Genomic DNA, 14,911 nt, shown 5'->3' with positions numbered 1-14,911 from the left:
ATCCAAAAGCAACAAGTTGGCTAGCTTCCGCTACACCCCCAAGTCGGCCGGTATGCCTTCAGATGCTGATGTAAGTCTATAGTGTCTTTTTAATGATGATTTTGGTTTTTTAATTATGATATTGCAGATCATGTTGCATGTGTTGGAGGTTTATTTAAGCCTCAAGGAACCTATGGCCATTCCCCCGCTTGTGCCTGTAAGTAATCTAATAACAATCTATACGCAATATTCTAATTTTTAATTTTAGCCCCCCATTAACGTGTTTAAGTACCTTTTAACATACGTATATCTGACGCCAGAGTAAGTTATTTATTCGGTATTAAGTACAATATGGTTTGACTGATTATTTTTTATTAGATTGGAGCACTGGGAGATCTTCGAAAAGGCGAATTAAAAATAATTAAATAAAACAAAAAACAAAACAAAAAACAAAACAAAAAGCAATCAATTTCTATAACCAGCTACTGTCATTTACATTTTTATATATTTATATCATTACAGCCATACGAAAACGAGAGTCCGTATATTTAAACTTCAGAGGCAAACGCGAAAGATGCTAGATGCGGTTTAGATTGCCTTGAATCAAACCTTTTATCGATATCAATTCGCATAATCGCCTAGCAAAAATCACGCATTGTATTTGATAGATAGAATAGTTTTGGGTTTGTATCAGTCATAAAGAATGGGCCACTTTATCTAGTAAAGCTGCAACTGTATGGTGCAACTTGAGTTCTGGATCATCACCAGGAAATGTGTTTGATGAGTATGTATGCTTCCTAGTAAAAAGATCATATGGCCATGCGTGCGGACATTCAACCACATTCGAAAAAAAAAAAAAAAAGTACGAAGCAGACGTACAGCTAGTGAAAATACACGGAATCCAGAGGATTTATCACGAAAAATTTCAGTGTGAGTAATAAGGAGATTGTTGTATGTTATCCATTGAATTTTCATCAAGTGTCAAATTTGAAGTCCTTCACATAAAAAAACATGGCTCTTCCCGATAACAACCAGAACCCAAATTTGGACTACGGTCCTTCACGCCCACCACGCCCGCTATGGTCCTGTATTGCAGCAACAACTAAAACATCATTGATTTTCAATGAGGACAGTAATACCGTCGATGAAGATTGTTACACTATTATCAAGTCTCTCGTGTTTCGAGTCGGTTGAACCGAAGGTAGCATTATGTTCGATGTTACATCTCGTCCAGAATCCCAACGAATTTTTTTTGAAGATTATTGCAACCCGATTCCTAACTCGATGGGGTGTCGGTTTTCACATGGAAGGTAATCGTAAGATTATCGAAGTTCAACTTTTAAAAGCGGAAAAACGACAGCATGCTTTGGAACATGGCATGTTATTTCCCCAAGATAATGTGTATATTCTGCCTACACCAGCTTTAGACGACGATGCTAAAATTATCCGTTTAAATCCCCTTTTGCCACGAGGAAGAAATCTTATATGGATTAAGAAAAAGCTTTAACATCTTTGGCCGTATTGTTGATGTAGGAGTCTCACTTGATAAAGAATTTGGGTCCTACGTCGAACAAGGATATGCGGTCATTGACACTTACCAATCTGCCGAAGCTGATATTACGTATGCTTTACTGACGCACAATGTTCCTTGTGTAATAGCACGGAGCATCTGCGACATGCATGTCCGTTCAAAAAGCATCGTCGAACAACAACTTCACCAACGTTTTCCGACTACATTATATATCCTTACAAGAAACTCACACACACAATGATACTCTCAGTACATCAATCGAACAACAATTTTTCACTCAATCAGCCTTATGGACTGATCATTGTGGTATTATTTCTCTTCATCCTGACATTTTACTCACCCAGGTGGATACCCCAATTTTAGGCTTTCCGTCTACTCTAAATTTATTTTTTTAAAGTTTGATCATTTACTCCCTCTCCCAGTGGCCTCCAACTTTCTCTTTTTCCTTTATCTGCTTCTATACATACATCGCTTCTATTTTTCTTTTTTAATCTATCTCCTTCTCCCCATATTGTCCACTTTGGGAACATACGTGCATGACAACCACAGTATAACATATTTTTTTTTTGTATATAAATCATCTTTTTTTAACTTTTTAACATTGAAGCCTTCAAAAACTCACATTGCGGGACAAACGAGGTTTTTTATCTTGTAAATACGGGAGTACATTCTCCAGTTGAATATTATCTCTTTTGGATAATTTGTATTAAAGGGAGAGAAAGAGAGAGGTTTAAGGTTTAGAGTTAACCTTTGGGGAACACAACGAGCTACATACACTACGACCAAGCGTGCGTCAAAAACAAAAGGGACGCGCGCTTTGATGTCAAATGTAAAAAAAAACAAAGGAATCATCATTCATGTAATCTAATCAAGATGTACTTTAATCTTTAAACTTATCTAATCATTTTATAAAATCAAAGGAGGAAATATTATCTAATCACAAGTTGACAAGTAAATCCCTTTTGTCTCCAGAAAGGTAAACAATGCAATTGACGTAAAATGATCCAATAGGGTAGCTGTGTTTCATTTTTCAAAAGTTTTTTTTTTTTCCTTTCCCGCGCGTAATGGTAACCTTTAAAAATATTATTCCCTGCCTTTTCTCTCTTTTTTAAATAATATCACACACACATTTTTTTAAAAAAAAATGGTGAATAAAGCAACTGTAAAGAACGTCTTGTCTGGAGATACCGTTATTTTAAGAGGAAAGCCTAGAGCCAACGGACCTCCTCCCGAAAGACTTTTAGCTTTGTCTAATGTTCAGGCACCGAGATTAGGCAACACCACTCGTTCTGATGAAGTAAGTTTATTTTTATAGATCATCTTGAAACTTTTTTTTAAAAAGACTCATCATCTATTTAGCCTTTTGGGTATGCCGCACGAGAGTTTTTGAGAAAGTTAGTGGTTGGTAAGGAAGTCTCGTTTGTATCTGATTATACAGTCCCCACCACACAACGCGAATATGGTAGCTTGTATTTACCCAACGGTGATAACGTGGCTGAATTAGGCGTGAAAGCTGGTTGGCTTAAAGTCCGTGAAGGTGGTAAAACCACACGTGAAGATCAAGAAGAAGTCTTGGACAAGTTGGAGTTATTGCAATCGGAAGCTCAAGCTGCTGGTCTTGGTATGTGGGACTCCTCTGAAAAGGTAAGTTTTTTGCATAAAATTAAATGTTTACATGTGTTTAACCAAGTAATGCATTTTTCGTTTTTTTTTCTTAATAAAAAAAGGGTACGCGTGAGGTTTCCTTTTCATTTGAACGTGATGCACAAGCCTTTTTGAACAAGTACAAGGGAAAGCCTTTGGATGGTAAGTTGTGTGTGTATATATGAGAGAAGGGTGAAAAGCTAAAAAAAAAAATGCCACCTTTTTTTTTTATGTAGCTGTGATTGAACAAGTACGTGATGGTGCTACATTCCGTGTTTTATTGATTTTACCCGACGCTACCCAACAATTCATTACATTATACCTTAGCGGTATTAAAGCTCCTGCCTGTAAAAGAGACAATGACGACCAATCCGTTTCAGAACCCTTTGGAGAAGAATGCAAGTTCTTTGTCGAATCACGTCTTTTACAACGTGGTGTCAAGGTGATTTTAGAAGGTGTATCACAATCAGGTGGACAAAATTTTATTGGTTCTGTTCAACATCCTGCTGGTAACATTGCTGAATTATTACTTTCACAAGGTTTAGCCAAGTGTGTTGATTGGAGTATCACCATGGCTACTTGTGGTCCCGCTCCTTTACGTCAAGCAGAAAAATCCGCCAAGGAGAAAAAACTTCGTATTTGGCGTGATTTCGTTGCTAAAAAAGTCGATACCAATGCTACCGAATTTGATGCTACCGTTGTACGTATTGTGACGGGTGATACGATTATTGTAAAGACCAAAGCCGGTGTTGAAAAGAAAATTCAATTAGCCAGTGTGAAACAAGCCCCTCGTGGTACAGGATCCACTGCCCCTAACAACTCCAAATCAAGAGATATCAAGGAAGTAGGTTATCAATTTGAAGCCAGAGAATTCTTGCGTAAAAAGTTGATTGGTAAACCCGTGCATGTCACAATTGATTATCATAAGCCTGCTCAAGATGGGTTTGAAGCCAAGGATTGTGCTACTGTCATTGCTAGTAATCACAATATCGCAGAACAACTCATTGTACGTGGTCTCGCTACTGCTATTCGTCATCGTAAGGATGATGATAACCGTTCACATTGTTATGATCAACTTCTTGTTGCAGAAAGAAAGGCAGAGGAAGAAAAGAAGGGTTTACATAGTCCCAAGGAACAACCCGTTGTGCGTATTGTAGATGCCTCTGAAAATGCCGCCAAGTCACGTCAATTCTTGACCTTTTTAAAGCGTAGTGGTAAAGTGCATGCCGTAGTGGATTTCGTGGCCAATGGTTCTCGTATGTTTGTTTGGGTACCCAAGGAAAACTGTCGTTTGACCTTTGTCTTGTCTGGTGTTCGTGCTCCTCGTGTCGGTCGTACACCCAATGATAAATCCGAACCCTTTGGTCAAGAAGCACTTGATTTTGTCTCTCAAAAATGTCTTCAACATGACGTTGAAATTGAGATTGAAAATGTGGATAAAATTGGTAGCTTTGTGGGTTCTCTCTTTGTCAATGGTGAAAATTTAGCTGTGGCTCTTTTATCCCGTGGTTTAGCTACCATTCATGAATACTCTGCAGATGAATCTCATTATGTAAACCAATTATATGGTGCAGAACGTGATGCCAAGACTGAAAAGAAAGGTATCTGGTCCACCTATAAGCCTGAAGAAGAAGAAGAACAAGTGGCTCAAGACCAAGCTTCTTCTGCTGCTGGTCCTCACCGTGAATACATTGATATCGTTGTCTCGGATATCATCAGTGGTTCTCATTTCTATGTTCAAAAGGTCACAGATGAAATTGCTAAATTAGAAACCGTCATGTCTGAATTAGGTCAATATCAAAACGGTCGTCCTGCTGACCCCACTTTTAAAGCACGTGTAGGTGAAAATGTCAGTGCTAAATTCACTGAAGATGATTGTTGGTACAGAGCCAGAGTCAAGCGTATCTCTCATGAAGGCATTGAAGTCTTTTACATTGATTTCGGTAATTCAGAGACCTTGTCTAGTTCTCGTGTGCGTTCTTTACCCGAAAACTTTAAGCAATTAAAAGCACAAGCACACGAAGCCACTTTATCATTTGTCAAATCACCCGAGGTCAATGAAGATTATGGTATTGAGGCTTTGGAACGTTTCCGAGATCTCACGGGTAATAAGCAGTTGGTGGCTAACGTGGATGCGCGTGATGGCAACGTGCTCTGTCTCACCATTTTTGATTTCCGTAAATCCACCAGTGCAGAAGATAGTGTTAATTTGGATATGGTCAAGGACGGTCAAGCTTATGTGACCCCCAAGGTGCGTTATGCTCGTGGTAATGAAACTATTTTGAAAACATTGCAAGAGGCACAAGAGGAAGCTATTAAGCGTAGACGTGGTATGTTTGAGTATGGCGATATCACCGGTAACGAAGATGTCACCAGCACACATTATTAATTAAATATATATATGTATACACTTTTTTGCAATAATAATAAAAAAAAAAAAAATCACAGAATTTTATGTAAAAAAAAAAAAACTATTGGAAACATAAATTAAACTTTTCGGCAACCGCTTTCGTACTAGCACTGGCAAATCCTGTACCCTCAGGACTCATATCAATAATGTCTTTTGTTTTCGTCTTTTGTTCACAGACATAACATGTCTTTGACTTTTTAACAAATTTATCAATGCATCCATTACACATTACATGCCCGCAATTACGTAATACTACAGCAAAAAAAAAAAGCGCGTTCAATTAGCATACACACACACCTTTTTTTAGTGCCAATCCCATTTACCAGATAATTTGGATGCGTTGGTCAATGTCTTTAAACAAGCAGGACACACATTACCGTCCTTTTTCGTGCCTTCTTCCTTTTGAAATTTCACAGTGATGAGTGATTTGATACTAAAAAAAAAGTGAGGGATTTTTGTAGTCAATGTAAAAAAAAGTTATTTTCCTCTCTCTATAAAGATTTACCTAAGGGGATGAGCCTTTTCAACTGCACTACACAAGACTTGTGTCTTGACAGGTTTCAAAGCAGAAGCATCTGCTGCTGGCGTAACAGAAGGCTACACATATAAACCGTCAGTTTCTACTACTACACGAACAAAAAAAAAAAAAAAAAAAAACTCATTTTTTTTACCACCCAAAAGGAACCGATCTTTGGTTTAGCAGCTTCTTCCTTTTCCTGCTTCAATTGAAGAGCAGTTTCATCAATGGCCTGTTCATTCAATGTACGTTTCTCCTCGTCCTCTTTTTCTTCCAATCTTTTACGCTTTTTGCTATCGACGGGTACTTGACGGTTACCCAACATACTATTTTGAGTCTTATCAAAAGTATCCAGAATGACACGTTGAGCTTCTAAATCCGAAAGTTGCTTTTGGGCTTGTTTCTCTTGAGTTTGTTGATCCAATGTACGTTGTTGATGAGCGATCGATTGCTTTTGTTGTAAAATGGATTCATACATGCATTCTTGACAAGCTAAATGACCTTGACCACAACATACGGGATCCCTGGCTGTTTGAAGGCAGAGGAAACATGCATCGTAGTTTTTATATGAATCACGTCCTAAACGTTGCTATATAGAATAAACTTTTTTTAATAGGTGTGATCTTGTTTCTATCATCAATTAAGGACAACAAAAGTTTACTCTTTTGGTACCGTATTCAAGGGTATGAGATTCATGGTATGTGAATACACTTGAAGCTGTATTGTTCTTGGAATGGCGAGGCATGGTTTGATAAAAAGAAAAAAAAAAGAAAAAGGGTTTCGTTTTTCCCTCCTTCTATCTGCCCACACACACACACACTTTTTTTTGTGACTAGATGCACCCAGACTGGATAATGAAGGCGTGCACCAAAAAATCGAGAGAACTCTTTCTTTTTCTTTTAATACAATAATCATGGGAGATCATAAACACAAAAAGTCTTCAAAGAAGGACCACAAAGACTCGAGTAGCCGAGACCATAAACGTCACAAGAAGAGCAGCAGCAGTAAGAAAGAAAAGGAAATCGATTATTCTGATCCTTCACTTTGGGTGGAAGCTGGCACGAATTTAGAAATTACACCTGCTGAGCATCTTCGAAACGTGCAACAAGCAGAGACATCCATAGACCACGCTACGGAAATTGCTTTACCGAAAGAAGAAGAGGCAAGACATGGTTGGATGTTGGACGGTGGTATGGATTTTGGTGCCATGGGTGTAGCTCGAGTCAAAGAAGAAGACAAACCAAAACCTAATCCTGATTTCGTAAGCCAAACCTCTTTTTTTCTCTCTCTCTTTTCCATGCACTAACCATTAGTATCGGTAGCCTAAAGTGAGTGAACGTGAATTAAACCAACATTTAGTCAAGGGCATCAAATTCGATGAATATCCTGAAGAAAAAAAAAAGGAAATCAAATTTGGTGACGCTGGTTCCAATTGGAGAATGATGAAATTAAAACGTGCCAAAGAACAAGCAGAAGACGAAGGTCGATCTTTACAAGAAGTCGGTATCGAGAAATATGGTGTAAGTCTTTTTTTTTTAATGCATAAATAACCTGTTTCGATTGACATACGAATTTATTTTTTTTAAAAAAAAAAAGTCGGCAGAGAAATTTCAAGAGGCTTTGCAGGAAAGAGAGTATTTAGATAATAAACGAGGTGGAAGAGGTGATGATAGACGGGATAGATCTAGAAGAGATGGTAGACGAGACGATAGACGAGACGATAGACGAGATGATAGACGAGATAATAGACGAGATGACAGAAGGGGCGACAGACACGATAATAGACGTGACGATAATAGACGTGATGATGATCGTCCTAGAGAATCATCTCGCAAATACATGTTTACAAATACAGACTCACAACAACAAAATGCATTTAAACGTCCCGAACCACCCAAGCGTCGATCCCCTTCACCCACAAAAGCAGCACCCACACCTACACCTACACCCGTATTTCAATCCATCATTCCTCAGAGCACGGCACCTTATATAGAAGCACTTACACGTGACCAACTCAACAAACTAAACGCCAAACTCATGAAAGCAAAACTCATGGGTATGGGCAATATAGAAGAGCTTGAAAAAGAGTATGAAGCGGAACTAGATAAATTTGAACAAGCAGAGGCTTTGGGTGTGACAGTATTACCTTCTCTCGATAACGAAGGTCGATTATACGATTATGCATTAAAACAAGGGGACCAAGCTCATGAAGCACTCAAGGGAAAGAAAAAATATGAAGGCACCCATGATAAAATTACAGGTGAACGTGTACGTTATGGTACCTCGGACGATACATTGTCCTTGGCTGAAATGGTACGACAGGAAAAGGGAGGTAGTCGTTCATCGAATATGGATATGGAATTCGCCAATCGTATTATGGCAGATGCTACCTTTGAAAATAGCAATGATTACATGGATGATAAAGCAGATATTATGGCTTCCAAAAAGGGTGTGACAGAAGAGCAAAAGATGAGACGTGCTGTCACAGGTATATAGTAAAAGAAAGCTTTAAGAAAATGAAGGGTTGATATAATCTAACGATGTCTCCTATACATACACATAGATTACAAGCGAACTCAAGATGTGTTGAGTAAATGTAGATTTTGTTATCATGATAGCGCTCCTCCTCAAGTTGCCATGATTTCACTTGGAACCACATGTTATTTAGCTTTACCCAATGTTCAAGAACTCACACCGGGAAATTGTTTAATTGTACCTATTCAACATGTTTCTTCCACTTTAGAATGTGATGATGATGTATGGACCGAGATTCGAGTAAGTCACACAAGGGCATACCCACAGGGTTTTTTTTTTTGTAAGTATCCAATACTAAACCCCTCTTCTCCTGATGATAGAACTTTCAAAAATGTCTATTAAAAATGTTTCATGAGCAAGGGAAAGGTGTAGTTTTCATGGAAACCGTCACCAACATTCGATCTCAACGACACACCGTCATCGAAGCCATACCTATACCTTATGGTGTATACGAAGATGCCCCCGCCTATTTCCGTGAAGCCATTATGGCCAGTGGAGAAGAATGGTCTCAACATAAAAAATTGATTGAAACATCCCCTACGCGTGGATTCAGAAACTCTCTTGTGAAAAATTTGCCTTATTTCCATGTTTGGTTTGGGTTGGAAAAAGGGTATGGTCATGTCATTGAAAATGCAAAGGAGTTTCCTCATTGGTTTGGTAAGGAAGTGATTGCGGGTATGATGGATATCGGTCCTGAGTTATGGCGTAAACCAAGGTATCATCATCAGGCTGAAAATCATCAACGTCAGCAAGAGTTTTTAAAGTCTTGGGAGAAATGGGATTGGACCGCTGCCTTGTAGTTTTGTATAACATTTTAAAAAAAAATAAACCGGCATTCCTCGTTTTTACATGACACACGAAAGTGTAATTCACAGTTGATAGTCCGTAACTTTCTTCAATACATGGAAACTTATATATCCATCTTACACATCGTGTAAGACATCATCATTGATATAGTTCCTGTTACAAATCAGGTGTCTCTGATATAATAAAAAAAAGTATGGTACTATGACATATCATAGCTATTCTAGCAGCATCAGAGATTTCATCTTTTCATATAGAGCTGTAGCTGTAATTGATGTATCTAAACCAGGTACGACAAAGATTGGCCGTGATTTACAGTGCATGTGTAACACTACATGGCCTTTACGGCGAGACCTTCCAAACGATTTTGATTCCCCATCATAGAGAAATAAATCGTTCGTCCAAAAAGTGCAAGGCTAACTCTCGTGTGTGTTCTGCACTTTGAGCCACTTCTCAAAAACGAAAACTTAATCCACAAAATGATATATGCTTGTTGGCGTTTTGGAAATACGTTGGCTGAACTTTTTTTTTTTTTTTGTGGTACAAATGACGCCAAAAAACTGTCTGAACGGTCTCGCCGTGAAAAGCTTATGAATTAAAAATTGAAGATACTCCCTATAGACGCGTCATCTATACACTGTCGTGCGACCTATGTAAGACACATAAAACATGGGCTTTCGTTTGCTTTTGTTTTGTTTTCTGCTTTTCCTCTCGTGAAACTTGATTTAAAGAAATGGATGAAGAGTTTAACTACTCTCGGAATACATTCTGCCTTGTTTTCGGTAATAAATAAAGAAACAACTTGGTGATTTATGACATTGATACTGACCTGAATAAGCTCTCGACCAGGGCTTCCTCTACACTAAAGCACTTGATACGGACGGTTACTTTGAACCCGCTTGGAGCAGCAGGTAGGACTAAGATTGTAACAACATAAGAGAATTTTGTTCTCACAAAGATAGTGTCTGAAAAAAAGAGATCTATCAAAATATCCCCCTTCATTTGTATATGACACCGCCAGCAAAACCGTTATAGCTGAAGGTGACGCAACTGATGAATTTATGAGAAAAATCGAGAAACCTCAAGAAAAATTATTCTATGTACCCAACGCTTTTAACGAACTTTATGATACCTATTTGAAACAACAAGAAGAGAACTATGGAGAAAATGAATTATATGACGTTGTTCTCCAGGAGGTGATAAAAATGCTACAAATGCAAGTGGATCATTGGAAAAAAAATAGATTGTTCAGAAGCAGAGTTTTGTTACGCATTTGCTATTCCTACAGGTTGGAATGATAACACCAGAGAGGAGCTTATCCGGCCTCTTTTCGTAAAATCTCGTCTGATTAACGAAGATAATAATGTACGCCAATTGTATGTTTTCAACCAGTTAGAGTTAAATTTCCGTTATCTGCAATCTGGATCTTGGCCCAGCCCCAGTATAACAGCAAAACAAGGTCATCAGTACATCATAATGTATTTGGATTCCAATCAAGAGGTAGATGTCAATCTCAGTTTAAGTTTGGTGTCAGCATGTTATCCAGACTTAAAAACAGTGGATAGCCAATATATCCCTCAGCTATTGAAGGGGTTTGATTTTAAAATACCTTTTGGGTCTCACAAGGTAAAATCGTCATTGACAACATGTCTTGAAAATTTTTGCGATTCCAAACTGGTGCTCGAAATTATTGACCAGATGCTTGAAACCATAAATGAAAAACTGGAAGCGATAAGGGTAAAACTATTTGGGGAAACCAGGTGGAATTCACAAAAATTAATTTCTGTCCATTTTTTTCTTGATTAAAGTTTACAGATCGATTTTCTGTATTATATCGACCCTTTTTAAAAATGGATTTGGAATATTCTTGCGATTCAAAATACAGTATAGAAGAGTTTGAACTCATGCTCCAAAATATTAGATCGTTAACTTTGGAAGATGTTTTTGATGACTGGTTTCATTCTGCTGTGAAAATCATCGAAAATGGAATAAACACTTTGCTTCAGGGCACAAACAATATCAAAGCTAAATCTTTAGTATGCCTTTGTACGGATTATTTCAAAGAAAACAGTATCTTGATAGTAACACGCAAATTAGTCGAAAAATGGGTTAAGACATATGTCGAAAAGCAAGAAAGCCTATACAAATTGATCAGGACTGAAAAAAACTGCAGTTACAATTTTTCTGCAAAAGATAAAATGATGACAGCTGCAATGTTAGTAAGACGCCAAATGGATGATTTTAATATCTACAGAGACCCAATCATATTGCCTAAAGACTCGTTAAATGGACAATATGAAAGAACTTCAAAACCTGTTTATTTTATAAATATTGGTAAATAGATTTTATTTTCATATTTTTTACCGACTGATCTTTTTGTGAAATAGACTTGCTACCTTCACAAAATAAAATTACTCTCACATACGTAGATGAGAAGAGTAGAGTCAAACGGACAGAAAATGTTGACTGGTATGTGTGATATAACTGTAATACAATCTTTTTATATCTGAATGTAAAATAAATCAAATCTACTGTTTCAATTGTAGCAACATACAGCCCTTGGATGCATTTTTCAAACAATCAGAATCATATCAAAGACCGCAGCTCCATATGAATAATAGGTAAAAATATGCAAGAGGAAATGGTTCCAACTATCGACTTTCTTTATATGTATAGACTCAAGAAACATGTAGAAAAAATGTTTGCTGAATATCTTATAATGTACTCAAAATCCGGACAACAAAAAACATCGTCGAGACTAATTCAGCCTAAAAATAAAACAACTTTTGGCAGTTGCTTTGGGATAAAAACTAGCGAAAATTGGCCAAAGGAAATCAGAAATTTCTTTGCCTCCTCAAGCCCACACCTTCTGGAGCAAGTTATGCATAACCTTAAAATGGATGATCTTTTTATGAAGAATAATAGCTCTCATAGTGAGGATACAGATTTACTGCTTACCTCTGATCCTGGTTACATTCTTTTTTTTATCATAGCATACCTGCACAATTTGAACATGTGGTTGGAAAAAGAACTAAATGAAAAATTTAAGAATGGCTGGCGAGACAAAAACGTATGGTACGGTGTATCTATCAACAAACATTTATTGGAAACCGTATTCATGTCGAAAAAAAAAACTCGAAAAATTATTCTATGCAAGTGGGATACTTGCGAACGACAACAATCTTAGGAGGGCAAAATTCTGCGTTCGCGGTGAAGAAATTCTACCAGCTATCCAGCAAACTTTGGATTTGAACTTGAAGATAAAATAGTATATTTTGATGATCTGTATGATGAATTATGTAAGACCGTTTGGAAGAATATGCAGTCTGACTATCAGATTGACTATTGCATCACACACAAAGACAAAAAGAATACAAAATATGATTTCGACTCATTCCAAGCATACCGAGATATCCTCCAAATTTTGAAGCAACGGATTATTGAACTTGTAAGTTGATTCCGAGAACAATTAGTTATTTATTAATATCTTTACAAGTAGCTAAAAAACAAAAATCATAATTTGGACATGAATTTATGTACGAAGTTGAACATCAGCGACAAATGTTCTTGTCAAATGGTTATTTCTCTTCGTCTCGTGATCGAGAAAGGTCTACAGCCAGTTATAGAAACTACTGTAACAACGATGGCCGCCACATTGACTAATTACAATCTGTTTGGATATTACAAGATGGATTATCTTTTTTTGTTGGGAGATCCTTTTAATTTAATTTATGGCTCACCTCTTTATAATGTGTACACCACAATACTTCAAAGAGTGATGGATGATGGCATAAGTCAAAAGAAAAAGATACCCAGGCATTTGTGATGAAGAATTTACTTGAACAGTTATTAGATTTGTTTAATATTATCAAGCCGAATATGTTTAACAGATTCATCCATGGAACATTGTGTCAGGTGCCAAACAGTACATATCTAATTTGGGTTTGGAGCCTTAATTCCGATCCTTTTTTTCGCGTGAATCGTAATGGTAATATCAGATATTGTGTAAAAGGGGATTTTGGTTCTCTTATTTACATTAGAAAAGGAGAGCCAATATCGACAACGGGAACGTTTATCAAAACAATGCATATTGAGCAAGATCAGTTATGTGTTTGTACGTTTTTTTTTTTTTTTTTTTTTTTTTTTTTTTTTTTTTTTTTTGCTGTTCTAAAGGAAGACATTCTAACTTTTTACACAAACGCCTTTTTAGACATTTTAAGAGCCATACAGTCATATGACACCAAACGCAAAAAATGGGATCTGTCACAAAAGTTTGCAGAAGGCGCATTTTTTCAGGTGATGAACAGTAACCGACACCTTGCAGCCTATGATCTCATCGTAGAGTGTAAGCACCTCAACTATAATTATTCTCTAGAATTTACAATGATAAATATGGCCAGTTATTGGAATGATAGGTATACAGATAAATCGTGGGTTTTAGGAGAGCCATTAACCTTAGCTTATATTTGAATAGAAATAAAAGCAAGTTGAATAAAAAAGCAATTTTTTTGACACGCAAGTCTTAATTTAGGTTGTTATTCATAAAACTTGGGAGAGAAAAAGAAACGATTTATACCCCAATTGTTATTTTAGCAAGAAATTGTAGATTTTTATGTGACAAAAAAATGATATACTTAAAATTGAAAAAGATAAGAAAATAATAGACGATTAAGATGATCATGGTGAATGCTGATGGTGTTGAGATTGTTGAGATGAGCGAGTAGCTTGTTACATAATTCTTTGAGAACATTGTCTAGTGTTGTGTCCTGGCTGTCTAAAAGTTCTACAGAGCCTTGTTCTTCTTCTTTCGGCATTTTCAAAAGCGGAAGGATTTCTTCTGTTTAAAGAAGTGTCATTCCTTCTCGCAGTGGAACCGATAGCATTGTAAACCGTACTATGGACTTCAAATTTGACACCTCATGAAAATTTAATGAATAACATACAACAATCTCCTTATTACTCACATTGAAATATTTTGTGATAAATCCTCTGGATTCCGTGTATTTTCACTAGGTGTACGTCTGCTTCGTACTTTTTTTTTTTTTTTTTTTTTTTTTTCGCATAAGGTTGAATGTCCGCACACATCACCATATGATCTTTTTACTAGGAAGCATACATACTCATCAAACACATTTACTGGTGATGATCCACAACTCAAGTTGCACCACACAGCTGCAGCGTCACTAGATAAAGTGGCCCATTCTTTATGACTACTACAAAACCAAAACTATTCTATCTATCAAATGCAATGCGTGGTTTTTGCTAGGCGATTATGCGAATTGATATCGATGGAAGGTTTGATTCAAGGCAATCTAAACGGCATCTAGCATCTTTTGCGTATGCCTCTGAAATGTAAATATGCGGACTCTCACTTTCGTATGGCTGTAATGATATAAAACATATATAAATGCAAATGACAGTAGCTGGTTATAGAGACTGATTGCTTTTTGTTTTGTTTTTGTTTTATTTAATTTTTTTGACTGGCCATTTG

The 14,911-nt window shown here is 36.9% G+C and overlaps 5 protein-coding genes across 5 annotated transcripts; 4 read left to right on the top strand and 1 right to left on the bottom strand.

The window, feature by feature from the left end:
* Nucleotides 1-1,102: 1,102 nt before the first annotated feature.
* Nucleotides 1,103-2,065, top strand: EV154DRAFT_556944 (uncharacterized protein; the record flags this gene model as incomplete). Its single annotated transcript, XM_051605389.1, has 2 exons — nt 1,103-1,289; nt 1,513-2,065. 2 exons carry the CDS (start codon nt 1,103-1,105, stop codon nt 1,749-1,751), a joined length of 426 nt encoding a protein of 141 aa, XP_051450650.1. The 3' UTR covers nt 1,752-2,065.
* Nucleotides 2,066-2,575: 510 nt separating this feature from the next.
* On the top strand, nt 2,576-5,572 carry EV154DRAFT_453721 (uncharacterized protein). The gene is made up of 4 exons (XM_051597295.1): nt 2,576-2,807; nt 2,870-3,154; nt 3,238-3,316; nt 3,391-5,572. Exons 1-4 carry the CDS (start codon nt 2,655-2,657, stop codon nt 5,541-5,543), a joined length of 2,670 nt encoding a protein of 889 aa, XP_051450649.1. The 5' UTR covers nt 2,576-2,654; the 3' UTR covers nt 5,544-5,572.
* A 10-nt stretch (nt 5,573-5,582) lies between these two features.
* Nucleotides 5,583-6,850, bottom strand: EV154DRAFT_607914 (uncharacterized protein). The gene is made up of 5 exons (XM_051607643.1): nt 6,743-6,850; nt 6,236-6,670; nt 6,070-6,161; nt 5,888-5,997; nt 5,583-5,816 (listed from the first exon to the last, which is right to left on the bottom strand). The coding sequence occupies exons 1-5, from the start codon at nt 6,824-6,826 to the stop codon at nt 5,626-5,628; spliced, it is 912 nt and encodes a 303-aa protein (XP_051450648.1). The 5' UTR covers nt 6,827-6,850; the 3' UTR covers nt 5,583-5,625.
* A 35-nt stretch (nt 6,851-6,885) lies between these two features.
* On the top strand, nt 6,886-9,512 carry EV154DRAFT_531910 (CwfJ C-terminus 1-domain-containing protein-like protein). Its single transcript, XM_051603855.1, has 5 exons — nt 6,886-7,342; nt 7,404-7,601; nt 7,678-8,569; nt 8,645-8,856; nt 8,937-9,512. Exons 1-5 carry the CDS (start codon nt 6,995-6,997, stop codon nt 9,414-9,416), a joined length of 2,130 nt encoding a protein of 709 aa, XP_051450647.1. The 5' UTR covers nt 6,886-6,994; the 3' UTR covers nt 9,417-9,512.
* Nucleotides 9,513-10,153: 641 nt separating this feature from the next.
* On the top strand, nt 10,154-13,890 carry EV154DRAFT_582688 (uncharacterized protein; the record flags this gene model as incomplete). The annotated part of the gene is made up of 13 exons (XM_051606679.1): nt 10,154-10,202; nt 10,259-10,331; nt 10,442-10,616; nt 10,642-11,157; nt 11,229-11,754; nt 11,808-11,889; nt 11,967-12,041; nt 12,097-12,490; nt 12,725-12,868; nt 12,965-13,195; nt 13,294-13,408; nt 13,461-13,534; nt 13,594-13,890. 13 exons carry the CDS (start codon nt 10,154-10,156, stop codon nt 13,888-13,890), a joined length of 2,751 nt encoding a protein of 916 aa, XP_051450646.1.
* Between the last annotated feature and the right edge of the window lie 1,021 nt (nt 13,891-14,911).

The sequence above is a fragment of the Mucor mucedo genome (genome assembly GCF_025094135.1).
Source record: "Mucor mucedo strain NRRL 3635 chromosome Unknown EV154scaffold_236, whole genome shotgun sequence".
Lineage (NCBI taxonomy): Eukaryota > Fungi > Mucoromycota > Mucoromycetes > Mucorales > Mucoraceae > Mucor > Mucor mucedo.
The sequence above is the reverse complement of the archived record's forward strand: the minus strand, read 5'-3'. Positions and strand labels throughout refer to the sequence as shown.